The sequence below is a fragment of the Amblyomma mixtum genome, chromosome 4 (genome assembly GCF_055824585.1).
Source record: "Amblyomma mixtum isolate Tamu chromosome 4, ASM5582458v1, whole genome shotgun sequence".
In the NCBI taxonomy this organism is placed as follows: Eukaryota; Metazoa; Arthropoda; class Arachnida; order Ixodida; family Ixodidae; genus Amblyomma; species Amblyomma mixtum.
Genome location: NC_143015.1, coordinates 149764655 through 149792530, shown reverse-complemented (window position 1 = coordinate 149792530; position 27876 = coordinate 149764655). Strand labels below are relative to the sequence as shown.

Here is a 27876-nt window from a genome sequence, read left to right as displayed (position 1 = left end):
GGTGGTCGCCACCTGAAATTTTCAGAATTTAAGTGCTCCCTTCGTTTGTTTTTGTGTGATGGCCGTGGTTGTAAAAATAAATGGCTCTGAAAACGCCCAGTTGTGCCATACAGCCTCTCTTGTGCACCCGTATGTGTGAAATGTTCACTTCGAAATTAATCGCCGAAAATTACCATGTTTGCTCGATTGTAGTGCACACCTTTTTTCAGGAAAAAAAATTGCCTAAAAATGACATACGCATTGAAATTAAATACAAAAGTGAAACTACTCCAGCAACACCATATTGTCATGGGCATCACAAAATTGGCGGCTTGGTACATCTCATGAGTCGACATTATTGATATTGCCTACCGCAGTCATGGATACTGAGAACCCTTGCGAGCATCTGAAGTGAAGAAGTGTACCGTCACGCTGTGAGTTCAGTGCACCTTGCCTTGCTATGTGCGAAAACACGCAGTTCATTATGAGTCAGGATATTAAAAAGAAAAGGCAACCTTTACGGAAGCTTTCTAAACTCCAGCCCAGTGCAGATCGCGAAACTGCCGCCACCGCTCCCGTCCAGGGTGCGCAAGCGTTTTGGCACTCTGCCGAGTTTGCCGAGCAGGCCACCGCCTCTGGAGTTCCCGTTGAACGAAAAAGGCGCCATAATATCAGAGTGCAGCGTCTTGGTGTGCTGCCAAGGCATGCACTGCTGATGACTGCGCAAAGGAACTGATGAAGGAAAACAAACTCTTAATTAGAATAAGGTGATATAGTTTACGGAGCTAAGTGGCAATCGGGTGACCTCATGCACTTATTTCTCTATCAAAGCATGAAAATCTGGTGTGCGTTACATTTGAAGTCATAGCACTTTTTTTTTTTAATCTTGAAAAATGGATGTGCATTACAGTAGAGTGCTCGTTATAATAGAGTAAATACGGTACCATTTGTTTCTTATTGGCTCCAAACTGAAAAACTAGCCGCCGTGGTGGCTCGGTGGTTATGGTGCTCGGCTGCTGACCCGAAACACGTGGGTTGAATCCCGGCCGCGGCGGCTGAATTTCGATGGAGGCGAAATTCTAGAGGCCCGTGTACTGTGCGATGTCAGTGCACGTTAAGGAACCCCAGGTGGTCGAAATTTCTGGAGCCCTCCACTACGGCGTCCCTCATAGCCTGAGTCGCTTTGGGACGTTAAACCCTCATAAACCATAAAAAAACCTTGAAAAATGGATGTACATTACATTAGTGCGCGCAATAGAATACAGTTATTACAGTACCATTTTTTTTTATTTGCTTCGAACTTGAAAGCCACTGCAAACCTAGTAAACTAGTTTGGCATGTGAGATAAGGGAAACCTGTGCCCTTACTAATTTTTCGTTTTTTTTTCCCCATCACTTTTGCAGCTGTTCAAGCTGGATGAAGGCGAGTGAGGAATCCGGTGTCATTGCAGCGACTGTCTCTCTCTCTCTCCCCCCCTCACTGTCCACCTTTTTTGTACATACAACAGCGCTGTTTGGTCAGCAAAGCCTCTGTCTCTCTGTCTGCCTTTCTTGGCGACATTTCCGGTTCCTCGCAGAGGTGGTACCCCCTTTTGCTTTCTTTCTGCATGCAAAACTGTCGAGACTCCAATCACGCGTACCGCACGGTACGTGCCTCTATCCCCCCCTCCCCCATTTTTTTTCTTTTGTTTTCACACACTACACATAGTAAGTGCAAATAAAAAAAGAAATTTGGGAGAACATCAAAAGCTGTGTCTCATGTCTCGTGCCACTTTCAAACTCCTGTCCCCTCGGGTGGGTGGAACCAGCTTGGTCCGTGTTCCCAAAGCGTCCACTAAGTGCCACTTCAGTGCTCACAGTTTGGTTGGAAGTCTGAAGGCAGAGGCGACCTTTGCAGGGCTGCACGTTACTTGTCTTTGTCGCTGCATCATTTCGGTGGATTGCCAGCTCTGCCAATGCCCTTAGAAATGTGTGGCATCGCACGATGCGGGTCTCGCCGCAGTAATTTCAGCCAGACTCCTGTATTCCTGGGAGGCCACGTCGAGGTACGGACTGCGCTGCAAGTGATTGTCCCAAGCAAGTAGCTTCTCGCAAATCTAAATTGCATAATGCAGTATTGACCACACCTCGCCGTGAGCAGAGTGGCCAGCGTGACAATGGGAAGGGAGGGGCAGTCTTCAAAAGGAATGAGCCGATGCTGAGGCAACGATCGAATATGGAGTGTTAAGACACTTCACGTAAGTTGCCGGTTTGAATACCCGCCACAAGCTAGAGGGTAACTAGTGAGTTTATGCTGTGCAAAACGCTGAATCATGTGATACCATCCAGAACATTCTATGGCAAACTGTTGGCCCACAAATTTTAGACGAATGTCGAGACTAAGTGGCCAGACTTTGATGCTTGCGAGGCAGGGATATACAGTCAAGTCCACTTATAACAATACTGGTTATAACAATATATCGGATATAATAATGGTCAGTCATGGCATCATCAGCTTTGCCTTGTGTTATATGGTAAAATAAACTGCTTATAGCAATGCTGTCAAGGCACATTATTGGTTATAACAATTAAATCTGGTAATTGAGTGTCAACTATTATAGAAAAAGAAAAGTAAATGCTACAACGACACCAGCAAAACCATGCTTACAACGCAAAAGTGCGCACGTGGGGGGCCGACCAATGGACTAAGCTGGCGCAGCAACGCCACGATAGCAAAAGAGGCAGGCGCCATCGCGTCAGGAGAGCTGCTGCATTGCTGCATTGGCTACGCACGCCATGCGTACCCCTAATCAGTTGGTGCAGAGCACGTGCATGCAGCCAGCGCGTTTTTTTTCTCTTGTCAGCTGTCACTGCACCCTTGGTTCTGCATGCTTCTTGAATTTCCCATAAGAATCACTTCCGGAAAGCCGGCTTGATTCCTGTGACGTGGAGGTGTGCGAAGCTCTCGGTGGCGTAGCGATGGCAGTGCTTTGGTCATCGGTGAACGGTGAACATTATTCCGGTTTCCTGAAGTTCGATTTAACGAGCTTTTACAGGCATTAGAACAATCAAACCCCTTCGGGTATTTACTGTCAATAAATGCTCTGAAGTTTGCCATCTTTTATTTTTTTTCGGCACAACCCTGTTATAACAATTATTGGTTATAACAATGGTATTTCCATGGCACTTGAATATTGTTATAAGTGGGCTTGACTGTATATACTGGATCGATGTATTTTAGAGTTGTGGTGCTCGGGCATCACGCTGGCTGCCTGTTATTTTTTTCAGTTATGTAACCACCTCTGTTATCATGGCAACCACTGGGTAACATTTGCGTTGTAATGCATAACGCAGAGACCCGAAACGTGAGACTTGGAGCTTAGCACTCCAACAATAATGTGCAGTTTTTTTTCTAAGCTTCGTGCTAGCTGCGTGTTGTTTTGTACGCTGACCGGCATGTCGCTGGCATTTTCTTCTGTATTCTCGCTGTTCCGGCACTAGTCTCACTCGCTTTTTTATCTCTACGTTCCTTTCATCTCCACCAAGGTGAGGGTTCCCCTGAAACACATCGGAGATCTACCGTTCCTGCTTAGAGTTAAGGGGGGACACTGGTCTTGAAGAAAAGAAAATTTTATTTAGTCATAGTTGTGAAATTTTCAGGGCACATGTATTTTTGTGCGCTGATTCTAGGTATGTCATTTAATTTCATGTAAAACAGTTCCTTGAGCACTTATGCACTTTTTATGCAAGTATTTTGCAGAGAGTTTTGAAGAAAATTTGCTGCAGGAAACTCGCTGAAATGTATGCCATTGGGTTCTTTCGACACCAAGGAGTACAGTAAGGGTGAAATTATCATCCTGGCTATCACAGAACTTGAGTAATAGGGTACTGAAGCTGCCACTTCACACACAGGAATACACATTTTCCTTCTCAGTTCTGAAGCGACAACTTCAAAACTCTATAACTTAAGTTTTATGATAGGCAGGAAGACAATTTCATCCTTATTGTATTCCTTGGTGTCAAGAGAACCCAATGGCATACATTTCAGCGAGTTTCCCGCAGCAAATTTTCTTCAAAACTCTCCGCAAAATACTAGCATAAAAAGTGCATAAGTGCTCAAGGAATTGTTTTACATGAAATTAAATGACATATTTAGAATCACCACACAAAAATACATATTCCCTGAAGATTTTGTACCTGACTTCATTAATAAAAATTTTTTTTTCAAGACCAGTGTCCCCCCTTAAGATAATCATTGTCATGCTATCATCTACCAGCCTTCCTGCTTAGTTCAGTTGGTAGAGTGATCACGTATAGAGGCAGAGGTCCCAGGCCTGAATACCACACCAGGACTACTTTTCGTTGAACTTCGAAGATTCTGTTTAGCTTTCCTTTGTTGCTTGGAGGAGTCCCCCCTAAAACTCACCGGACTTGCACCATGCAGAATGCCACAGAAGCTGCTGCCATTTTAGAGCAGTTACGCTACCACACACTAGGCATGAGCACTGACGGTACTGCAAGCTAATAGTCCTTGCCACACAGTTCTAGTCTCAAAAGCAGGCAACCATTGTTCACTCTTACACCAGATAAATCCACTGTTATGCAAACTGTTTTATATTGAAATGTTGGACATCAGAAGTGGTTGCAGTTCGCTTCAATGGCGGTGAGAGATCTACAAAACCAGTGCAATCGAGACTGCAGTGGTGGCAGCGTTTGCAGTTATTTAAAAGCAAAACTACATACCCCGTTCAAGTAACTTGCATGTAAACAGATTCCCCTAGTGGGCACTTCCAGAATACAGGCCTCGGCTCTGTGTTCCCTTTAGTACCGTACTAAGCTGTTTGTTCTACAGCCTTCATAGCCGGTTAGAGGTAGAGTCAATATATATTAGCCTGGTCCCATTAGACAATTGTACACCTAGTGCTTAATTAGTACCATGTGTGTTGGGACTGCTGGTATATGGCTGAAGCAATAAAGGAATCTGGAAAGATACGTGACCAGGAAAGTATGGAGGGAAGCCAACACATGAAAATAAGTTGCCAGTAATGCGTGTTCAATGCCGTTTCCATTCTTTTTATATTTGTTTGTTTGTTTCAGCCTCGATACCAATTTTTTTCCTTTGGTGCTTGCAACAAAATGTCTCTTGCTCGAAATGCAAACAGTACACTATGAACACGTTTATTTTTGCAGTGTGGGCAAACACATGGCACTATATATTTTCACTGCTTTCACATTATGTAGTACACATAAATTCACCTGACAATACTTGTCCAAGTGAAGCAAATGTGAACAGCATGAGTAGGGAACCTCCTTTCTTGCAGTCGCATTGGCTGCAAATTTGTCAACCAAAACATTTGGTATATCTAATGCCTTGGGGGAATAAAGAAGTAGATTAGCCTAGCATCACTGAGAGAAACTGCATATCGGCAGCAAATTCATCAATCAAAACATTTAGCCTGCTATCCAACACCCCGAGAAATAAGAAAGCTAGTTTTGGACCACTGAGAAATGCCATACAAGCAACATGTTGAATATGGAATTAACAGTTTCCATTTTATGTCCAAACATAACATACATCATCACCGCGGACCACCTGTCTAGCAGTTGGTTAAAGCCAGCTTTGGTTAATTTGTTTACCGAATGCCTGGACTTGAGAAATGTTCTCAGTAGTACAGAGTGCTGTGGCTGGAGTAAACTACTTGATTTCCAGCTATAAAGGTACAAATCACTGGAGCAGGAACCACTTGTAACAAACTGTACAGTACACAAATAAACACTTGTTCACAGAACCGAACAGGGCGAACTTTCTTGTGATACACTTTGAACAGTGCATTATACAATGGTCTGTTGTCAACTTCAGTGTGCAAGTCAACATAGAGTGAATGGTATGCATTGTAGGTTAGTAGCACTCTCTTCTCGTGCTTCTAAATTCAAAATGGTGACATCAAATACATCTTACAGTTAAGAATTACTTTCAGTCAAGAGCGCTACTGAGAATGATACTCAAGTGCACACATCCTGGCATCTGAAAAAATTTGCAAGCAGATGTAACATATAAATTGCTTTTCTTTTTTTTTTCCCTGCACACTGATCACGTCCAGTTACATGGTATTTGCCAAACGCCCTTGTTAATGCATAATCAACCTTGGTGAGGTTTCCGCAGAAGCTCGCACATGTTCTGCAAAGAAGCTAAGTGCAAGAACAAAAGTATTTGAGCTGGTAGTAAGCATTCAGAATTCGCTTCAACAGTTATGTTCAATTTTACATTAATAACTCGTACACAGTTGCTGGTATGAAGAGCAGTGGAATTTGCTATATCTCCAGTATGTTGTAAGCAGCTTCCACATAGTTTTCGATCATTCTGCTCGGACACTACAAGCTGCAAAACTACGATTATATACGACCGGTAGCGAGACTCACTAAATGCACGTTCATTATCCAAGAATCACTGGAATGCATCACCTAAAACAGCAGCAATGAAAATGAGTATCCTGGTGGTGAAAGCTACTATTTCGAGTTTACCACGCTTTCCTAACTCGCCCATCAATAACAAACTTGCAAAAGCTTCAGTTTGTGCCTTCGTTGCGGCCTCTATGAACACATCCATAGCAGTCATATCTCAGCATGGTTCAAGCACGCATAGAGCGGCAAAGATACACATAGTGCTGATTGCATAACACTTAGCACTTGCATGTAAGCCACACTGAGCGATGTTCAGCAAGTCAACAGAGGTTGTCCCAAGGAGCGTGTTCGTATACACTTGAGTGTGAGGTTTACCAAAATGCCCCACTACAAAATGAAATTAAAGCAGATTCTAAACCACTAGCTGCCCTATTTGTGTTAGCTTTGCATCTTGTTTAAACAAGACGCATGTGGTTAGCATTTTCACAGATGCATAATGTCGGTGCACAAAACATCGGCAGCTTGCTTAAGCACACACTGTCTTCTCTACTAAAATGAACGCTTGCAACGGAACCAACCACACGGTTTGTTTTTGACACCTCGAAATGGTGGTAGTGAACTTGCCAAAAAAAAAAAAGTGCTGTGCAAAGTCTTCAGGGCACAACACAAATGCAAATTCGCAGCAGCAGAGTATTGTAGCTGTCACCGGCTCCGCTCTGCGATGCCCGGAAGAACACCTTCGCTGGCGTGGCGAGGACCTCCACGACCATACGGTGGAATGAGAGGGAAGTCTTGGTCCAGCAAAACCAGTTCCCGAGTGACCCTTGTACCTCCACCTGCTGCCTCTACTTGTGTTGCGGAGGATTTTCCTTCGAAGACAGCTGGGAACTGCTCGAGAGGTGTGAGCCTTCCGACAGCTGCGAGCCCTGGGAGCCAGCCAAGGACGCACTGCTGGCCCGCTGTCCAGAATAAAGTACAATGAAGAAAGAAGCAGATCTGAGCAACATGAGCATCAAAGCCAGTAACCACCACGATCCTGAAATCAATCCCATTATAATTTTGTACTTCCCACCTTCCATCGCTGGCTGATGCGATTCCATAAACATCATCATAATTTGTTTATCCTTCAACGTCCGGATGCTACTCAACCCTTTAAAGGGATACTGAACCAAACTTTTGGAGCTGCTCTTTTGCATCTAAACAAGAGCTTGACTGCTAAAATTGATAAATATGACAAGCATTTTAGCGAAAAAGGTGGATAACACGCTTTTTTTCGCGATTTATTGCCATATCGTTGCACCTGGTGGCCGCCTGTGGAAGCTGCGACTAGACGTCATAACAACCGCGCGCCCACCGTTCCCGCAGAAGCACGATTGCCATCGCTACTCGCGGCTTTTCCATGTCTGTCGTCTGCTCACGGCGTACACAGATATGTCAAAATGTTAATCAATGCTGTCTGAATACCATAACCGTATTCACGCTTACGTCCGCTAAATGCAGCTACTTTTTCCGGACTTTGTGCCATTTCTAGCATTCTCGCTTTTAAAACAGAAGCGCGACGATGTTCAGACTAGTGGCGCCATCTGATGGTTAGGAGGGGAAGCATTGTTGTCAACAAACCGACACCCCTCTTAGCCTAAAGGGGGCAGAATCGTGTGCAACAGGAGATGAAGCGAAAGACTGGTGGCCCATTTATGGCCAGTGAACGCGCTGAAGAAGCCAGTAACAACAACGCAACCAGTCCGAAGTGAGGTTTCATGCATCGAAGGGCGCCGCCATATTTGTTGCCGCGGGAGGGTGCCATGACGTCACGCTTTCCACCTCGCGCCGACCGGGAGGGCTTGGCGCGCGCTCATGAAACATCGAAAATAAAACCATCCGCTGAAAAATATGCACAATGACGACTAGATTTTGGTGTAATCACATTCCGAGAATCTATATTCAGCCTTTTTGTTCAATTTTCAGATTTTGCTTCAGTATCCCTTTAACGGTAACGTTTTTTTTTTCAAAAACGGTACCAAAATGGTCATTCAGTACCCATGCTGCCATCTGTCGGCAAACCAAAGAAATGCTTTGGACGAGCCCTACTTGTGCGAGCACTATTTGTGTGCATTTTTTTTTTTGCTTTCCATCGCCATCCATTGTTTTTCATCCTGTTCCGAGCACTTCGAAATTACCCAGCAGAGTACTGTGCATCTCTCTCCCTTTTCTCATCCCTTCTGCAGCATGCCTGTCACCAACTCCACAAGCAGACACACCGCGTGTCTTCCATACTCCACAGGAAATGTGGAGTACGGATGGGGCCGATATCTGGCCATCTAATGAATCACTAATGAAGCTAATCGTGTCCTGTCTTACTTACGACATACAATTTGCCACTAGCTTCTTCGTCTATTAAAACTCTCGCCTACATAACGTTGGCTCGTCCCAAGCTGGAATATGCATGCGCAGTTTGGGACCCTCGCATTTCTTACCTAACTAAAGCACTTCAATCAGTGCAAAACCGTGCAGCTAGATTCATCCATTCAGACTACTCTTATCATTCCAGTGTGACTGCCGTGAAGTCAAGAGCTAACCTGCCTGACCTCGAGCTGTAACGCAAAATCTGCCGACTCATCCTTTTCCACAAGTTTTATCACTTATCCCTCGCAGATCTAAAACCAGCTCATCACGTGTCCCCTCACACCAGTCACAGCAAAGCCAACAGCCAGAGAAACCAAGGGACACGAGGGATTTTTTTAAAATTAATTTATTTATTTTGTGCTGTTGTTCGATTAAGAATATTACTGAATATGTTACCGCTTAAAGATAAATGATTAGAAAAGCAGAAGAAAAAATAACCACATGCCGCCAGTGGGATCCGAACCCACGACCTCCGAATTACGCGTCCGGTGCTCTACCGCTGAGCTACGGCGACGGCTGTCAAATCTGCTGCTTTCGGGGGTATTTATGTTTACAAATAACCTAACCTTTTTTAGAGTGTTCACCAGCGCCACCCACGCTCTTAAGCGGCGGACGTAGCACGTTCTGAGTTACCGCTGGTGTGACGTAGAACGCCATCGAACGGCGAGGGTGGAAGCTGTGTGAGAACCCTCTTATGCTTCCTATGGCGTCAAGGCTGCCAGAACCGAGGCCCTCGCTAAGCAATTAAGCAAACAAGGGAAGGGGAATGAGGGGCTCGTTATAAATATGAGAGAAGCCAACAGCCACAGAAACCAAGGAGCAGAGGTTTTTTTTTTATTTAATTTTTTTTTGTGGTGTTGATCAAGTAAGAATATTACTGAATATGTCGTCGCTTAGAGCTAATTGATTAGAAAAGCAGAAGAAAAAACAACCACATGCCGCCGGTGGGATCCGAACCCACGACCTCCGAATTACGCGTCCGGTGCTCTACCTCTCTACTCTACTACATGTAAGCTATGTGCAACAAGTAATGTTTTGACACCACCTGGAACGCCGTGCAACAAACGGGTGCATCAAAATTTTGGTACGAATGCCATTACATGAATGGTGCCACATGCAGGTCGGCTAGTGGTGAGAATATATAGACGAACGACATGCATAAGACTGCCTGAAGTGGTGGTGCTCTGCTAGCTGTTTGGGTCCTACAGCCACTTGGTGACGTCACCCTATTTTTCTTGCCATCGCTAGGATTTTCTGTACCATTTGCGAGTACACACACATGCGTGAGCGCTGCCGGCTTTTCTGGTAATGGGACTAGTAATGCTTTCACATTAAAAAAAAAATGTTAGAGATCACTGCGGCACCCACACTGGAGAAATGCGTAAGCATGAGTTTTCAAACCTAGCCCCACGCTTTGTTTTTAAATTTGGCGGCATGCATTGGCTCCGCCCACATTTCCGGCGTTTTCAAATTTGGCACCACTTTTGTTCCGGCCTCGCCCACTTTTTGGCTCTAATTAACTAATTAGCCCACAATAACTGCCCAACTTCCCTAACGACATTTTTTGATGCTCTATCCAATGGTACCATTCTTTTTCACATAGACCCATTCGTTCGGACTCAATCGTGCAGACAAGCTCGTGATGACACGAAACCGCAAACATAGCCGTGCAATGCTTACGCATTAAAAGTTCTATATAAATACATTTTGTGCTACCGAGCAAGTGTCAGCACAGCTACAAAAAGCGAGACTATAGAAGTGTACCAAGAACAGAAATTGGATGGAAGACAATAAGGAAGATCTTTAAAGGTGAGAGTCCAGCTTTGGCCAAAGAGTGCCGTGGTGTAAGGCATTTTTCGCCTAGACAACGTTGGGTCAAAAATCCATTTTACAAGCATTTCACCACAAAGGAGCCGAGCTGCAAGCAAGGCCCCACTCGAAACCCCTGCAAGAAACCTCTGTTTGCAGGCAGAAAAGCTGATGCGAAGATGGAATGCTCTGCGTACCCGTCTGTGTGCCCGCCACACTCGCTGGATCTTCTTGGCCGCGATGTTGCGCCTGACTGTCTCGGCCTTGGGATCCGGCAGGGCGCTGGACGTGGCCGGCTTGACGGCTGCGGTCGGCTTTGGCTTTACCGCTGCCGCAGGCTGCGGCGCTGTCATACCACTGCTCGTCGAAGTCTGCAGCGGCTTCTGTGAGAGAGTCGCAAAAAATTATGGCTGAGGCTTAGCAAAGGTTAAGCCTAGTCAGATGCGAAGCATATTGGTGGCTAGGCTTGGTAATACATGGCTTTCCTTGGTTGCATACTTGGTCATTTTAATACAACCACTAGAAGCCTTCGTCATGGGGGAAGACAACGGCATGGCTACAGCGGAACGCCGACTAACCCCGAGATGCGCGTTGGGTGAGCGCCTGGATTGCCACGGAAGCCGCGTCTGCCTGCCCGGTGGAGCGAGCGTTTCACCTACACCGAGTGTGAATGTGCGTTCGAAATGCGCGGGAATGCCGCTCGAGGACATTCCGGCGTCTGTGCGATGGCATCGTCACGACGACGTCACGGTGTCACGTGGCGTGACGGCTAGGGGTCCCACGGCGACGGCACGAGGTGGAGGCCGCCTCTCTCATCCGATGTCACGTGGTGTGACGTCACGGTGTCACGTGGTGTGACGTCACGGTGTCACGTGATGTGACGTCACGGTGTCCCACGCCGACGGCATGAGTGGTAGCTCTAGCAATATGCTTCGCATAAAAAAGGAATTGCAATTCCATTACGGTCTCGTATCAGTCACTTACATAAAAGAAAAAAGTTACTGCCCAGGTGGCAAAATTCAGTGGGCACTTCTCATGCCTGTTGTCACGCAGCCTGCCTTTTGGACCACCACAGTGCATTTTCACGGCGAAGTGGTTCTCCAGTTATAAAACAAAAAGATGCTCTGAATGTTTGGAATGTAGGTGATAATTGCAGCAGCTGCTGGACTACCTTTTGCTGCGACATTCTTGCTGGGGAGCTCAAGCTCTGGCACTGACAATAGGCCACTGGCTGGTTGGGGCATCATCTTCTTCTCTTTCTTCATAGTTTAAGTCTTCATTTTCCTTGTCTTCTCTTTCTTCATAGTTGTAGTCTTTGTCTTCCTCATCTTCTTCTCTTTCTCCATAGTTGTTGTCTTCGGCTTCCTCTGCTTTGTGAATAGCAGCTCGGTTTTGGACCTGTTGGTGGCTTAAGTTTTTGTTCTTAATAAAATTCCACTGCCTGGCTTTCCGTGGCTCTGTTGGTGTTCAACTGGCTCCAAAAGATGCATCTGTTTCCAAGAAGTTTAGAGTTGAAAATGAATGTTTCTCTCCCCGTCATTTAATGAATACTTGCGATGTTGATGACTGCATAAGATAGAACAAGAAGCTCCTTGAAGGCTGCCTGGAAGTGGATGCCAGGGTGCTCTAGTCTCAAAAATCCACACGCACAAAACACTACTTAATGTCACTGCAGTTTGCCAGTGAAAATTCCCCATGGTAGCGATAACAGCATTTTGTTTTTTGGCCTTTGATAGCTTATAAAAATTATGTTTTCAATTAAAGCAGCCCCTCTATCATTAGAATGTGGTCACCAATGTATATCAAGCTCAATTCATCCTCAATATCCCTACAATGGACTTCACTAATGGGCACAGCGTGTGGAAACCGCTTTGGCACTAAAGAGTAATATTTCCATTAGCTTCCAGTGATCACTGCACAATAATCATACGCGCTGCAATCATCAAGTAGCCGTGAGGAATGTATACAGCAAAACACTTGCATTTTAAACAGCACACAATACATCATTCGTTCTGGGATGATCTCCTTCCCATACACGTTGTGACGCGAACACAGTTTCACTAACCGACCACCTTTAAATGAATATGCATGCCACAACAGGGTTCCCGGCTAATTAAATCAAAGTGCCAGATAAATTATTCTGTGCAACACACTGCAGGATCTTTCAGGGGGGATGAGGGTCTTGAAAACTTTTTTTTTATTTGTTAATATATCTTTCTGAAACTTAGCACCTGGGTGTATCATTGAATGTTGATTTCGAATATGCATTTAGATTTCAAATATCTCAGCTGGAAGGAAATATATGGCAAAATAAAATATCCTGATTAGGTCATTTCTTACGGGCCTTTTTAGTAATTTATCAGCTAAATAAACATTTTTAAAGAATAAGCAGACATTTGCGAAGGCCCAAAGCACATCCTAAAGCTAACAGAATGTCTATAAACTAATTTTGTTAATCATAAATAAACAACAAAGTTGGAAAGAAAAAATGACGTGGCAGTAATTAGCCCACACTTGGCCTAATTGCTCATGTACCATGTTTAAAGGAAGAAAGAAAGCTTTAGCATGTGCTTTGGGCCTTTGCAAATGCCTGCTTATTCTTAAAAAATCATTCTTTAACTGATTAATTACTATAAAAGCCCGTAAGAAATTACCCAATTTGAATGTTATTTTGAGATAAATTTTCTTCCAGGTAAGATATTTGAAATCTAAATGCATATTTGAAATCAGCATTCTATGATACACATGTGTGCTAAGTTTCAACAAGTTATGTCGAAAAATAAAAAACAAGTTTTCAAGACCCTCATCCTCCCTTCAATGAATACATTATTCAAATGAAAACATCATTCAATCTGCGAAAGAAAAGAATACAGAATGAAAAGAACGAAAATGAAGGAAACGAATGAAGAATTAAAGGTGCACTGAAGAGGAATCTGAAATTGTATTTTTACCGCTGGAACTCGATCTACAGTTCCGAGCGTTCTTAGAAACTTCCAATTTGCCCCGTGCAGCCGATTTCGCCAATTTAAATCCGGTTACTCTTCCTGGCTCCCGCCTTTTATTTTTTTTAATTCCTCGCAACGGTGGGAGGAGTCGACCAACCTTTCACCTCAGACCTGTGGCGGCTTGCCGCTCTGTCATCGGCGAAAGCAGAGCCCACGCATATTTTTATTTCCATGGGCCTAATTTGCAGCTATGCAGTCTCTGACTAGGCCTATTTATTCACGGAAACCCGAGAGAAACAAAATAAAAGCGAAAACAAAGCCACAACGCGGGCTGCCTGAAAGGCACTCCATGCGTTGCTTGACTCCTTGCACCATCTACTGGGAATAAAAAAAAAAAGAAGGCGGGAGCGGGACGCTAATCCAATTTAAATTAGGGAAATCGGCCGTACAGGGCAATAATGAGAAGTTTGCAAGAATGCTCGGAACGTGTAGATCGAATTCCTGCGGCAAAAAGTTGAGCTCAGATTCCTCTTCAGTGCACCTGTAACCACGATAAAAAAGGGAAGCAAATGCTGCAAATAAAACAAGCCTCAACTAATTTTTGTTCGAGGCCGTCACTACCTAGCTACTACAGGGTTTGAATCAAGCAAGGCTACCGCGCATAGTAAATTTCACTGGTTCTTCTTCTTCCTCGCACCAGAGGTGCCCCACCAGAGACGGTTGGTTTAACTCAAAGACTGAAGCTTGATCTTCGCACCAGGGGTGCCCCGTCAGGGACGGTCTCGTGATGAGTTTAGATACAGGGGTAAGGCGAACACTTGAAGTTTATGTACAGATATTTACATTGCATATACAAGTTTAGGCACTAGAGACAAATTAAACGGCAAAAGGACACAACAACAGGGCGGATCTGGCTAACACTAGGGGAGGCCCCTACTCGGCATAGCCGAAGATGCATAGCATCTCACCTTAGCCCAGAACCTCGCTTCCGGCTCCGGAGCCCGGTTTTAAAGCCCTAAAGGCCCGGCCCACATTTGGTAGCTTCCAATCATGTTGCCCTCTTAACATGATTGGCTCTTCAAGGGCATGGCCAGCCCTCCGGCTTCTACAAGGTAAACCACCCTCTCTACCACAAAATAAAAATAAAAACAAACACAAATACACATTCGTGCCAGCACGTGCGCAAATCGGTAACGCGGGGCGGGGGGACACCCGTAGTTCCCGGCGCGTTCGCGAGCGGCCGCGTTCCAAGAAAGGAGACGCTTCGCTTTGAGCGCCCCCAGCCGCGTTCCAATGACCCCGCGTACACTACCGATCCCTTACAGCTACCGCGCATATTCACAGATATAAGTATAGCTAATGATAGCGCATCACTTGTGCTACCAATTTAGACATCACATGCACATCACCTGCTGATCAATGCAAATGCAATTGTCCCGGTGAGCCAAAGATGCCAAAGGTAATTCCTCCTCCGAACGTTAAACGCTACTCACGTCATCAGGGGGCGTGGACTTTGACTCGACGGAGATCGCCGATGTCTCCATTTTGTCGTCGGGCTGTGGTGGACCTCGAGTGACGCTGAACGTGTTTGACCGCTTGGCTGTGGCAACGCTCTTGCGCTGCTCCACAGCCGAGGTTGCCGACCCAGCGCGGCTGGAAGCGGCTGGCCGCTGACCACTGCGGTTTGGCAGGGGCAGTGTTCTCGGAGGTGGTGCCTTGACGGGCGCCTTTGTCGGTGTCCTTGTGGGCGTCTTTGTGTTTGTGGCTGCCTTGGCTGTCGGTGGCTGCAGCTGAGACTTGAGTCGGCGAATCTCTTGGCTGTAGATGAGGAAACGATCTTTGATTACTTTTTTTTTTCACTTGCCTATAATTTGCTGCAAGGACATTAGGGTTAACTCCAGAGATGCACTAGAGTAGGATGCAGCTCACGAAAACAGCAGTTGTAAACACTGGGCCACAGTCAGCAGCATCCTGTATTAATCTGTTAGCCAATTACAAGAGTAAATGAAATCAGATTTATAAGTTTGACTTTATTAAATAAGCTATGTGGGGCCGCCGTGGGGGCTCAGTGGTTATGGCGCTCGGCTGCTGACCCGGAAGACGCGGGATCGATCCCGGTCGCGGTGGTTGAATTTCAATGGAGGCAAAATTCTAGAGGCCCGTGTGCTGTGCGATGTCAGTGCACGTTAAAGAACCCCAGGTGGTCGAAGCTTCCGGAGCCCTCCACTACGGCGTCTCTCATAGCCCGAGTCACTTTGGGATGTTAAACCCCATAAACCATAAACCAAATAAGCCAGGTGTAAAAGTTCTAGAGGTTATAATTTTTTTCTTCTCATTAGCTTCTTGTTTAGTTAAAGTTTTAACAATGGACTATTTCTTGCTGTGCGGTGGCCCCGAATGAAGGCGAGCTTCACTGCAGGCTTAAGATGTGTCCGATTATAGGCAGCATTTTCAGACACCACTTTTGCACACAAGAAAGTGTAGTTTTAAAAGACGCGAAGAAAAATCTCTCGCACGAAATGGAACAACTCATACAAATGCCAAACAAAAAAACGCAATTCCGCAAATAAGAGAAAGCAAAGATGTTGTTCATTCTGGCCGAGACAAAACTTCGCAAAGGTAGGAACACGTTTGGTCTGGCATGAGCTGACTGTCATGATGTGAAAGGTGATTCCAAGATTTGGTAATTTGCAGGCTGAGGTAAATTTACGACAGCAAGAGCTACACACTGACATTAATTTTGTAAAGCCGTGCAAATGGTACTTGGTAAGCCTGCTTGTTTGATCAAAGTTTATCGTTATTAGAATGAAAAAATATAAGACCACAACAGCATAAAAAAAAAATCAGAGACCAAGGAAAGCTGGGAGCAACACATGTGAGTATCCATGAAAGACAAGTTTACCAACGTTTTCTTTGTCAGCGCAGTCATGTTTACAGAGTGCACTTTTTTCCATTTACCTAGTTCTCGCTATCATAGAAAATGTGCTGCCCACAGTTGAAACTCCAGTCAGAAGCTGATGCTCAAGTTTCACGTTTTTTATTAGGTTTTCTTACTCATGTATTTTCAAATTCCTTTGCATTTCTGTCTTTGAACAGCATATTAAGGGTCCTATGAGAGAAGCCAACAGCCACAGAAACCAACGGACACAGGGGATTTTTTTTTTGTTTTTTGTGGTGTTGATCAATTTAGAATAATACTGAATACGTTATCGCTTAAAGCTAATTGATAAGAAAAGCAGAAGAAAAAACAACCACATGCCGCCGGCGGGATCCGAACCCACGACCTCCGAATTTCGCGTCCGGTGCTCTACCTCTGAGCTACAGCGACGGCTGTCAAGTCTTCTGCTTTCGGGTGTATTTATGTTTACAAATAACCTAACTTGAGAGTGTTCATCAGCGCCACCCGCGTTCGAAAGCGGCGGACGTAGCACGTCCTGAGTTACCGCTGGTGTGACGTAGAACGTCATCTAACAGCGAGGGTGGAAGCTGTGTGAGAACCCTCTTATGCTTCCTATGGCATCATGGCTGCCAGAACTTGTCCCACTTGATTTCAAACAGCATGCACCGATAATGGAAACAAAAAAAAAAACACAATGAGTGTATCCTTTCAAGCAGTCTTTTTGTACTTTTCCTCATGATAAAGCTAGTTTGCAATGTTTATAAATATAGAATGGAGAGTTGGGCGAGTAGGTATACGTTCATTTTGGGTGGAAAAAACAGCGCGAAAGGGACGGAAGACAAAGATGAAGGAAACCGCGCTTATGAAGGAAACCGCGCTTGTCCCTGTGGTTTCCTTCATCTTTGTCTTCCGTCCCTTTCGCGCTGTTTTTTTCACCCAAAATGAAAGTTTATAAATATCATTAGTTTACTGACTCTGCTGTTGTTTGAATGTTTGCGAGCGCTACAGGAGGAACTAAATCCCCCCCCCCCCAACTCAAGATAAATCTAAACATGTCGTTCTCTCACTCTTTCTCCTTCAGCTGGAAGGTCAGGCGGCGATTCTCCTGGCCCAGACGTTCAATCTGCTCCCGAAGTTTTGCAAGCTCCGCACTCGAACCTGAAGAGAGAGAAAGGCATTGTAGTACTTGAGCAAGGAAAAGAACACTGCCTACTATAATCGAAGCCAGGAAATCATAATAATAATAATAATTTTATTTCCATACTGTACGTTGATGAAAAAAAAAGCCAAACACACAAAAAAATTAAAAGTGACAGAGGCGGAACATGCCATAAAATGCACTGTGTTCAGGAATTAGTTCAGTGAGAAAAAGAGAAATAAGATGCCGGGGTAGTGAGAAAAATATGAACTACCTGCGGCTGGTATCACATGCAATCAGCCTTGAGCAGACACAGGGCACTGTACTACAGACCTGCATGGAACATTGAGTGCTTCAATAGGCGCGAGTCCAGAAAGATAAAGAAATTGTCACATGCATTTCACAGTAGACATTAAAACTACCACGGATGTCCTGCAGTCGTTCAAGACATCCACGGGACATCCAAGGGAGTTATAATTCCCATTGGAAAGCTGCATTTGCATACAAAAAGAACATACAGTGCGCAGCGTTAAGAGTTAAGAACCAATACAGGAACAGTGGAACAAAATATAAGGTTGGAAGCATGCTCACTAAACTGACAGAGAAAATGAAAAGTATTCCTTGGCCTTCTCATTCCAGCAGTGTTATCGCAAGTTGCCAAACTCTGAAATAAACGAAAAGTACCAAACTGAATACAAGATACGTAGAAAATGCACAAGCCACGCGCCTAAAGTCACGTACCATGCTCTGTCATACAACATGCAACCATCTTCAGAACTTTGCAACCAGCTGAGGGCTTTTATAAGTGGAAACTACAATGCAAAGAGTTAACACGCAGAGAGCAAAAGGGGGGGGGGGGGAGACCACGTACCCAATGGGCACTGAAATTCCACTGGACGTCCCCAGGACGTCCCAAAAGGGAGTTTCAGCGCCCATTGGGGTACCACTGCAGTACTGAAAGATGAAAATAATTTTGCATGCGAGTCTATGGCACTAACGAATTTCGCTTCTTAAAGCCATAACTTACAAATCCCACAAGGCTAAATTACTTTTATGAAAACCTAGCAGTTGTGGCACTAGCCTCTGCACTTTTTTTTTTTCATGTGGATTAAACAGGCTCTACAGGTAAGCCGTCAGCTGCATTGCAGTTCATTTACCTCGGGGCTGACTGTTCGTCAGTCGGGATTTGGAAGGATGCAGCTTTTCTGGTGTGGCCGTCTCTGACGAATGCCTCTGGGCGGCCTGGAGCTTCCTGCCGTTTCAGAGATCAAGAAGGCAGCAGCACCAAGGTTAACAGACTTTATCTTATATCTCTATCTTCATAAAAAGAAAAATACCAATTGAAAGTCTACCATTAAAATTAAGGGTGTGCGTATATTACTTTTTCCAAACCAAATCGATTAGTAGCCCAGCTCTGTTAACGAACCGAATCCGGATAGTGGAGCTAAAAACTGAATCGAGTACGAAATGAATAATGATATAACGAAATTGATTAGCTGTACCGATATTTGCTACCTTTGCTAATATTCGTGCAAAACAATGATGATGGTAATTAGTATCTATGATGCAAGAGCAGCCTTTGGTCAACGGGTACCACGGCACAAGGTATTTTTTGGACTCCACAAGGCGGGCTCGAAGACCCATTATCCAAGCATTTCACCCTTAAGAAGCCGAGCACCAGGCCAGATGAAAACTTGCACCAATTGTATCACCGACCAGGCGGCACTGGGGATATTTGCACAAAACAAGCAACCGTGTGAAACATTGAAGCACCATTGACGGTGCCATGGCACGATGCTGCAACTTATGAAGTTAAAGCTATAGCTGTTAAAAGTCACAGCACAACCCCCACTAAGGGGTCACAACACTAGGCCAGTATACTACCCCTATAACCATCTAGTTAAACGTACAGGAAAATTACCTCTTGCTGTTGATTACGAAAGAGAATAAACTAGAGCAACATCTCACAACATGAGCTCGGTGACAGTATCGTGCGAGCAGTTGCCTGATTGCTGTCAAGAACGAGCACCAAGTGAGGGTTTTCTCAACTTGCCAGAGCCCAGCTGCGTCGTCCAGTCTTAGAGGCCATGTGAGAGTACTATGGGCGCTGCCACACGAATGGAGCGCGTTGGCACTGAACCCTTCATCCCGCATATACTGATAGTTACCAGTTGGGTACGAGACGTTCGTGAGGGCTGTTCTTGGAACAGTCGCCAAAGAAAAATACGATGGGCGTTATTCGAGCGTAGTTCTAACTATTCGAAAAGTAGAAAACATATTTGGTTCGTGTCAAATCGTCTTAAATATACACGATTTGATTCGCTCGAATAACCCAATAAAAAAACATTCGATTCGCTATTCAAATTTTTTGAATATTCGCACTCTTCTAATTAAAAATAATAACAAAAGAATTATGCTACAGAAACTAACCACTGAAAAATCTAAAGGACTTACTTCAGCTTGTCTTCTTTTTCCCTCAGCTGCATTTCAAGTCTGACGCACTTTTGCTTCAAGCCATCCTGTGGGAGACAATGAGAAAGAAAAAAAAAACCAAAACCATCAGGATTTTTTTTTCTCTAAACAGAAAACTTTCAAGATTCATTTCCAAAACATCCGCGAAATGAATCTGTATTTCAGTACAGCCTTCTTTATGCACACTTCTATGCTTTTTGCATCGGCTAAAACATTCTACTGCCTTTGCGAGTGCTGTTTGTGAGAGACGCAGTCTCTGCTCCAAGAATTCTTAAATAAAATATAACTACAAAAGTTTTTAGCAGGCAGATGTGGGATTCAAAAAGCCACCCCGCGCCCTACCCACTGAAAAGCTAGCAAGAAATATGCAACAGCAAAACTGCACTGAATCCCATTCTTTCCTTGAGGAGCAACAGAACTTCCGACCAAAACTTCTGTGCCAAATATACTTAAAGGTGCACTGAAGAGGAATCTGAACTTGTCTTTTTGCCACGGGAACTCGATCTACACGTTCCGAGCATTCCTAGAAACAGTGACTTATTGCCCTGTGTGGCCGATTTCCCCAATTAAAACGAATTAACGTCCGGCTCCTGCCTTTATTTTTGAATTCTGCCTCGTACGGTGGGCGGAGTCGACCAACGCGTGGAGCGCCTTTCACCCAGTCCCGTGGAGGCTTTGCTTTCGCTTTATTTTGTTTTTTAGGTTTCCATGAATAAATAGTTTCATTCACAGATAATATAGCCGCAAAATAAGCCCGCAGAAATAAAAATATGCGCGGACTATTTGCTACTACGGACTACTACGTATTACTCCGCCAATGGCAGAGCGGCAAGCCGCCACGGGACTGGGTGAAAGGCGCTGCACGCGTTGGTCGACTCCGCCCACCGTACGAGGCAGAATTTAAAAAAAAATGGCGGGAGCCGGACGTTAATTCGATTTAATTGGGGAAATCGGCCACACAGGGCAATAAGTCGAAGTTTCTAAGAATGCTGGGAACGGGTAGATCGAGTTCCTGCGGCAAAAAGACAAGTTCAGAATCCTCTTCAGTGCACCTTTAATCTACTCATAATGGGCGACTAAAATCCCACGCTCAACAGCTTTTTCTAACAAATTACGCGAGGGCACAAATTACGTGAGAAAACAGGGTCACTCTGGGTCTGGGAGGTCTCTGCTAATATGTGCATTCCCTAGCAAGAAATGGAACTTACACAATGGGCATCGTAACGAAGTGATGAAGAAAGAGAAACAAGAAAAACCCAGCATGCTCACCTCTCCTTTCTTCTGTTCCTGAGCAGCTGCTGCCTTGTCCTAGAAGAAAGAGAAGAGCACAGCTGGGTCCGAATCACTTCCGAGTCCTTCACTTTCAAAGTGTCCTTCAAAGTGTCCTTCACTTTTGAGTTGTCTGAACACCTTTATTTCACTTAATTAGTCCACGCGATCAAGTTAGATGTGCTTCTACCTTTCCTGCAGTAATGCTGTCAAGGTACAGCTGGTTTTTTTTGCAAATAAATCAAATAAACAGCACATGGCGAGATTGCACAATAGAATAGCATAAAATCACCTGGATCCTAGTACACCTCACATCCGCAGGAATTTTTCACTTTGATATGTTCCCTGTCCTGTGGAGTAATACCTAGGCTACAAAATCATGTTGCAGTGTCTATGTGAGTCGTAGTTCCACCTCAATGACTTTTTCCCTAAACACACATCTTTCATGACTTCTGGAAGAAATATTTTAACCCTTAGGGTGCATAGAACCTGTATGATATCTATACTTCAGCCATTGATAGCAACCCAATATGCAAAGTAGACAATTATAAAAGGAGGCTCCATAAGGGATGCATTAAATGCTCATAACTGTTCTCTAAAAGATGACAGGATAGCAGTACTTTGAAGGAGACCAAATAGGTCACATACAACTCTTCATCAGAACCAGTTCTAAGAAATGCTTACCATGTGCCAATCGGTAATAGTTCAATAAAGGAAATTGTCTGCCAGTCGAAATCAATGAAACAAGAAAAAAACCAAGAGAACTGACGGAGAGGACCGCCTCATTAAATTTGCCCTCGAATAGAACGCAAACAGAAAAAGCTTCAAACCAGTGCCTGGCACATAGTTTACCTTGGCTGCTTGAGTGAGCTTGTCAAGCTGCCTTGACTTTCGAGCACAGTCTTCCTCAAGGTGCTTCACCTTTGCCTTGAGACCCTGGTTTTCTGCACGGAACTGTGCCACCCTCTGAAAGCGGATTGCATCAGTTCTAGTTCATTTGTGCTTTTATTGCGAAAGCAATACTACTTGCACTTTCACACCTTTGCCGTGCCGCGGCCGGTGACCACCACTGACCTTCATTTGACTTTGATTGCATTAGATTGGATTAGATTACATTGGATTGGATTAGATTACATTAGATTACATTGGATCGGATTGTTTTGGATTGGATTGCATTGGTCAAATGTTTAGGGGAATCCCCCAAGGTGGAGTAGATTTGTAATAAGGGAGTAATTACTCATTGGCATCCACCCGAGCGCAGCCATACGGCTACAAAGGAAAGCTATACAGCTTTCTCAGAAACTTCGTAGTTAAAGAAAAATTCGTCCTGGTCCGGGGTTCGAACCCAGGACCACTGCTTCACCGGAGCAGTCGCTCTACCAATTGAGCTAACCAGGACGGCAAGCTTATGGTAGGGCGAGAGCGAATTGATCAATAACTCGAAGTGGGAACTGTGTTTCTGAAGAAAGCTGAGAAAGCTGTATAGCTTTCCTTTGTTTCTGAGAAAGCTGTATAGCTTTCCTTTGTAGCCGTATGGCTGCGCTCGGGTGGATGCCAATGAGTAATTACTCCCTTATTACAAATCTACTCCACCTTGGGGGATTCCCCTAAACTTTTGACCAACACAGTTCCCACTTCGAGTTACTGATCAATTCGCTCTCGCCCTACCATAAGCTTGCCGTCCTGGTTAGCTCAATTGGTAGAGCGACTGCTCCGGTGTAGCGGTGGTCCCGGGTTCGAACCCCGGACCAGGACGAATTTTTCTTTAACTACGAAGTTTCTGAGAAAGCTGCATAGCTTTCCTTTGTGGTCGTATGGCTGCGCTCGGGTGGATGCCAATGAGTAATTACTCCCTTATTGGATTGTATAACCGATGCATCACCACAAGTCTAACCACAAGCACCACCACCAGCTACACTACCAGCTGAACCATGGTGTAGGTACGGATATTGCTTTCGCAATTACCGGGCTTAACCAAGCTAAGCCACAGCGAATTTTTTTTAATGCATCGCAACCAAAGTGCAGAACTGAGACTAGATTTTGTGAAAAACTGAAAACTATTTTGTACAACTTAAAACCGCAGAAACACCTTTAGTGAAGAACAAAACAAACTTATTTTTACAATGGCACATCACGTTGCGCTGCTGTAAAATTATGTGAGGAGGGTTCCTGCGAAAATTTTAAAAATAATAATAATTTGATATAAGAAACACCACAGTGGTCCATTCTGCAACTGTACACTATTGTGTTCCTTATAACATGCTCTCTGTTTAGGTATGTGAAAATTTATTCATTATCACTTATTAGCTGATGCACTGCATTTGTTTAGGATATGCAGTCTACTGACATGAGCAGAAGCTATCTTCGAATATTAGCGATATGCCAATATGCCAAGATTCAGCATGTAAGGCGAAATGAAATTCAAAGAATTTCTGAACATTTAGCTGTGAAACGCTTCAGCAGCAAAGAAGTTTAACACAGGCAGTGCCTTTTCAGAGGCTCCGGACTGTATATGCAAACATTTCATTACTGACTCTGCATAACATAGAGCACCTTAAGCAAACAAGGGAAGGGGAATGAGGGGCTCGTTATAAACATGAAAGAAGCCAACAGCCACAGACACCAAGGGGCACAGGGGATATTTAATCGATTTATCTATTTTGTGGTGTTGATCAATTTAGAATATTAGTGAATATGTTATCGCTTAAAGCTAACTGATTAGAAAAGCAGAAGAAAAAACAACCACTGCCGCCGGTGGGATCCGAACCCACGATCTCCGAATTACGCGTCCGGTGCTCTACCTCTGAGCTACGGCGACGGCTGTCAAATCTTGCGTCCGGTGCTCTACCTCAGAGCTACGGCGATGGCTGTCCAAGATTTGACAGCCGTTGCCGTAGCTCAGAGGTAGAGCACCGGACGCGTAATTCGGAGACCGTGGGTTCGGATCCCACCGGCGGCAGTGGTTGTTTTTTCTTCTGCTTTTCTAATCAATTAGCTTTAAGCGATAACATATTCACTAATATTCTAAATTGATCAACACCACAAAATAAATAAATCAATTAAATATCCCCTGTGCCCCTTGGTGTCTGTGGCGGTTGGCTTTTTTCATAGAGCACCTTTGACTATGATAACTCATATGCGCAACCCCCCTGGCAAATTCAAAGGCTAGACAAAGGTACAGGCAGGCCAGTTTTCCATTTGTGTGACTGTGCTTAACTACAGATATTTTTCGCGTAATGTTAGACAGGTTAGTGGAGTGCACTGACATGTGCTGCCATTGTGTCTTGTGGTCTAGGGAGAATGTTGAAAATTGTGTGTTATTTTTCGCCTATTCTTTCTGCGTGTTCTCTGGAACAATGCTTTGTAATATCGACCTTCTTAGTCGGTTCAACTTTGGTAAGCTGTTTTTGAAAGTATAAAAGCCATTTTACACATTTTGGGGTGAAATATTAGAACTTGTTCATGTGAACTCATAAAATCAGGTATCAACTAGGCATCAAGAACTAATTCTCCCACACACGGTATGGCACAGGGCTTCCAGAAGGCTATATTAGCCACTTACAAGATGTGCTCTTAAACATGGCACTGTGAGTAAACAAACAAATAAATAAAAACCATCTAGCCACCCAAATAAGGAAACCATCAAAGCTGCAGCACGAAAGAGGTTGTGCTCCGCCTTCACAGCAATTCTCACTCTGCAAGAGCCCGGTGCATTGCACAATTGAATACAAGAGTGGATATTCTAACTCACTCACACTACATGAATGAAGTTGGTCATGGGATCGACAACCAAAGTTAAAACTACAGAACTGTTTCTTGGCTTTGACACACATTTGCAAGCTGTGCCAGAAAGTAATGAGAAATTTGTACTGCATTAAAATAAATCCATCAGCTAGAATGAGCAATAACCCATGCTAGTGTGCAAAGTCTATGCGTAAATTTCCATCACTGCCGCCTATATATATAATGTCCTTCAGTGGAAAAGCTCACATCCCCACCTTCTGTAGAGCTGCCGCTTCCTGGCGGAGTTTTTCTGTGGTCACCCGAGCCGAGGCATTTGGAGATCTCGCACCTGCGTCAAGGTCACGCTAGAGCCATTGCATTAAACAAACAAAACAAAAAAGACCAATTCACAGCGCAAAGAAACAACGAATGCAACGCAAGCACAGTATCAGCGAAAATTAGCGCCACTTTGTCTAACTATCCGAAGTACTTGAAAAGAGCGCACAAAAGAAGTGAAAAACTGAGCTGCAGTTAAGTTTTGATGAACAGCTTATACTGTCCAAATAGGCAATGAAACTCCTTGGACATCCCATAGACGTCCTAAACATCCAAGCGAATTTCGGTGCCCATTGGGTGTTTCACAACCTGTAGATTTGTATAGTTACGGTTGGTCAAAAAGAGACTTCTTAGTTGCACGTCCTCTTTTCGACGTTTTGCCCCGTAATTGATTCTGGGGCCGAATGACTCTCAAGTTTAAGCGCGATCTGTAATTCGGCCCCTGGTTATAACACCCTCCAACGAGAAACTAGGTCACGCGATGGGTGTTCGCCGTACTTTTTCATAATTTACCGAGATACCCTTGAGAACGCTTGGAAACCTACGCTGTTCCTTGTTGGCCAGCTGGTTCCCGTTCACGGTCGGCGTTTTCGTCGTGGCCGAGTTCGAAGCTCTCGAACCGGCCGGGCCCGGCGACTTCGGCGTCCTGGGCTTCTTGGCGACATCATTCATGACCGGGCCGTTCATCGGATGCCAGCCCTGAGGGAGCGACGTCACGTCTGCAGATCCGAAAGCACTTCCTCGATCAGTGCGCCCGCGTTAAACTGAATAAAGAAACAAAAACAAAACAAAAAGAAATGATGCGACCGTCGCTTTGCGGTTTGACAAATGCGAACTGAAAACGACAAGCAACGCGCTGACAGCTCGCGTTCAGCGTCCGACCACGCACACGTCTCTCAAGGAGCAGACAAGTTTAAAGTTTTGTGAAGGCTGCCGGACAAGTAACTGACGTCCTGCAAGTTTCGTTTGAGCTGCGGGGGTGCTGTGAATAATTGCTTTGGCAAGCAGCGGCGGCGAGCTGTCAAGTTGAAAGCGTCAAACTCACGTCCCTCACCATGGCAACGGACCGAAACAGCCGCCATGCTGCAAGTGACAAGCGGGAGCAGACGTGAAAACGTGGCACGTAACGTGCACGCAATATCGGAATATCAGCGACGCTTTATGAAGTAAACAATGTTAGAAATGTTCACAAAGTTTTGTTTAATTTTTTAGTTCTTATGAGGCATGCTTTAACGGGCTCTTAAAAGTTTTGAGGAAGTCTCCGGTCGCTTGCACCGCCGCGTCGGCTCACCCGGTGAAAAGGGGGTGGAGAAAGTTGTCCGCGAGAATCGCCGCCGACCAACGATGCGACCCGCATGTGATACGTTCGGTTTGGTTGTAAACCGGTAGTGTTTCCCGAAATAAGCGTGAAGTAATGGAAAGGACGCGGTATTGGTCAGCCTCCCTGTGAAAACACCGGGCCAGCATGACGGTCGACCTAAGCGTCGGTGAGTGCGTTAATGCGGGCATCATGTTTTCGTGTCTCGAGGTGGCTATGATGCTTCTCACATGTGCTGACGTTCGGCGTAGATTGACCCTTGCCGTGCCAGGCCGCGCTATGGTTTTGTTTACTTTTGTCCCTTCGCCCGGCCGCTTCCAGGTGCTGTTCCGGCTCTCTACAAGGAAGTTCACAGCCTCCTGAATCCGAACGACAGAAACGAAATCGACCGCGAACTTTTCAGCAGGCTGCTGGCGTCGACAAATCTTCCGAAGAAGACGTTGGATCAGGTGGGGGAGTTGCTGATGGAAAAAAAAAAAAGGGCAGTCGCGCTGTGCTACTGGCGGAAACGCCTCCTTTTCTTGCACCGGAGAGATTACATGTTGAGGTGGGGGGCCATGGGGATAAAGAAAGACGACCCTCTTATTTTTCGTTTTCTTTTCCTCTCCACTACTGACCGCGTTTTTTCGTCGATGGCTCTCGCGCGCTAGGCGAAAGTCATTTGCGGCGAACTCAGCTGGAAACCCGTTCGGCAAGTTCGTTGTTGCGCGCGCGCGCGCACAGTCTTCGTTGTGCGTCCGAAAGGATATACAATGCAATGCGCACTTGCTGGGGTTGTAACACATGCAGATGTATGCATAGTTTCTCCTAGACACGAACTCCGCTGCTTTCACTGCCGGCATAGCGGTCTGCAGCGGCTTATGGGACACTGTGGTCGGAAATAAGCGAAGGGAGAAAAAACTAACGTAGTGGCGATCGAGCGCATGCAGCGCTTTCGGATCGTCCGCGGGTGGTCGAAGCAGCATATGCAAATTCGCTCGATTGTGCTTTTTGAGTGCATTTGGTTAATTTTAGACGGACAAGCATCGCACTGCGCTGACGTAAGCTGCACCGTGCGCAGGTAGTTCTGATCAGTTCTCATGCGCGTCTTCGACTTGCCGGCGATTTCGGTTCGTAGTATATTTGCGCCGTGAAAGTAAAATCGACTTGCCGCAGCTGAACACGCATTGCACTGTTAACCGCTGCGTAGCACGTTTGTTCACCTA

General features: G+C 45.0%; 3 protein-coding genes and 1 non-coding gene across 11 annotated transcripts in view; 2 read left to right on the top strand and 2 right to left on the bottom strand.

Annotated features, from left to right (window-relative positions):
• Positions 1-1726, top strand: part of LOC149348735 (putative RNA-binding protein Luc7-like 1) — a 30682-nt gene extending 28956 nt beyond the window's left edge. For both annotated transcript variants that reach the window (XM_089588299.1, XM_089588298.1), the window contains exon 9: positions 1383-1726. The gene's annotated coding sequence lies outside the window, so the exon portion shown is untranslated. The remainder of the gene's footprint in view (positions 1-1382) is intronic.
• A 3384-nt stretch (positions 1727-5110) lies between these two features.
• On the bottom strand, positions 5111-27059 carry LOC149348733 (uncharacterized). Of its 6 annotated transcripts, none has more exons than XM_089588287.1 (11): positions 26902-27059; positions 25899-26117; positions 25293-25366; positions 22147-22260; positions 21295-21333; positions 20008-20072; positions 18711-18805; positions 17483-17573; positions 15010-15334; positions 10769-10954; positions 5111-7318 (listed from the first exon to the last, which is right to left on the bottom strand). In XM_089588287.1, the coding sequence occupies exons 2-11, from the start codon at positions 26038-26040 to the stop codon at positions 7205-7207; spliced, it is 1245 nt and encodes a 414-aa protein (XP_089444413.1). In that variant the 5' UTR covers positions 26041-26117; positions 26902-27059; the 3' UTR covers positions 5111-7204. The 6 variants fall into 6 exon arrangements, with proteins under 6 accessions (XP_089444413.1, XP_089444412.1, XP_089444410.1 ...); XM_089588286.1 differs by lacking the exon at positions 26902-27059 and adding an exon at positions 26399-26447; XM_089588284.1 differs by lacking the exon at positions 26902-27059 and adding an exon at positions 26408-26439.
• Positions 22619-22692, bottom strand: TRNAT-GGU (transfer RNA threonine (anticodon GGU)). Its single transcript has one exon. It is a non-coding gene; the product is annotated as a tRNA-Thr (tRNA).
• The window catches only part of LOC149348732 (sorting nexin-8-like), a 26369-nt gene continuing 25135 nt past the window's right edge, over positions 26643-27876 (top strand). For both annotated transcript variants that reach the window (XM_089588283.1, XM_089588282.1), the window contains exons 1-2: positions 26643-26840; positions 26993-27120. In XM_089588283.1, the coding sequence (XP_089444409.1) occupies positions 26819-26840; positions 26993-27120 (150 nt within the window). In that variant the 5' untranslated portion in view covers positions 26643-26818. The remainder of the gene's footprint in view (positions 26841-26992; positions 27121-27876) is intronic.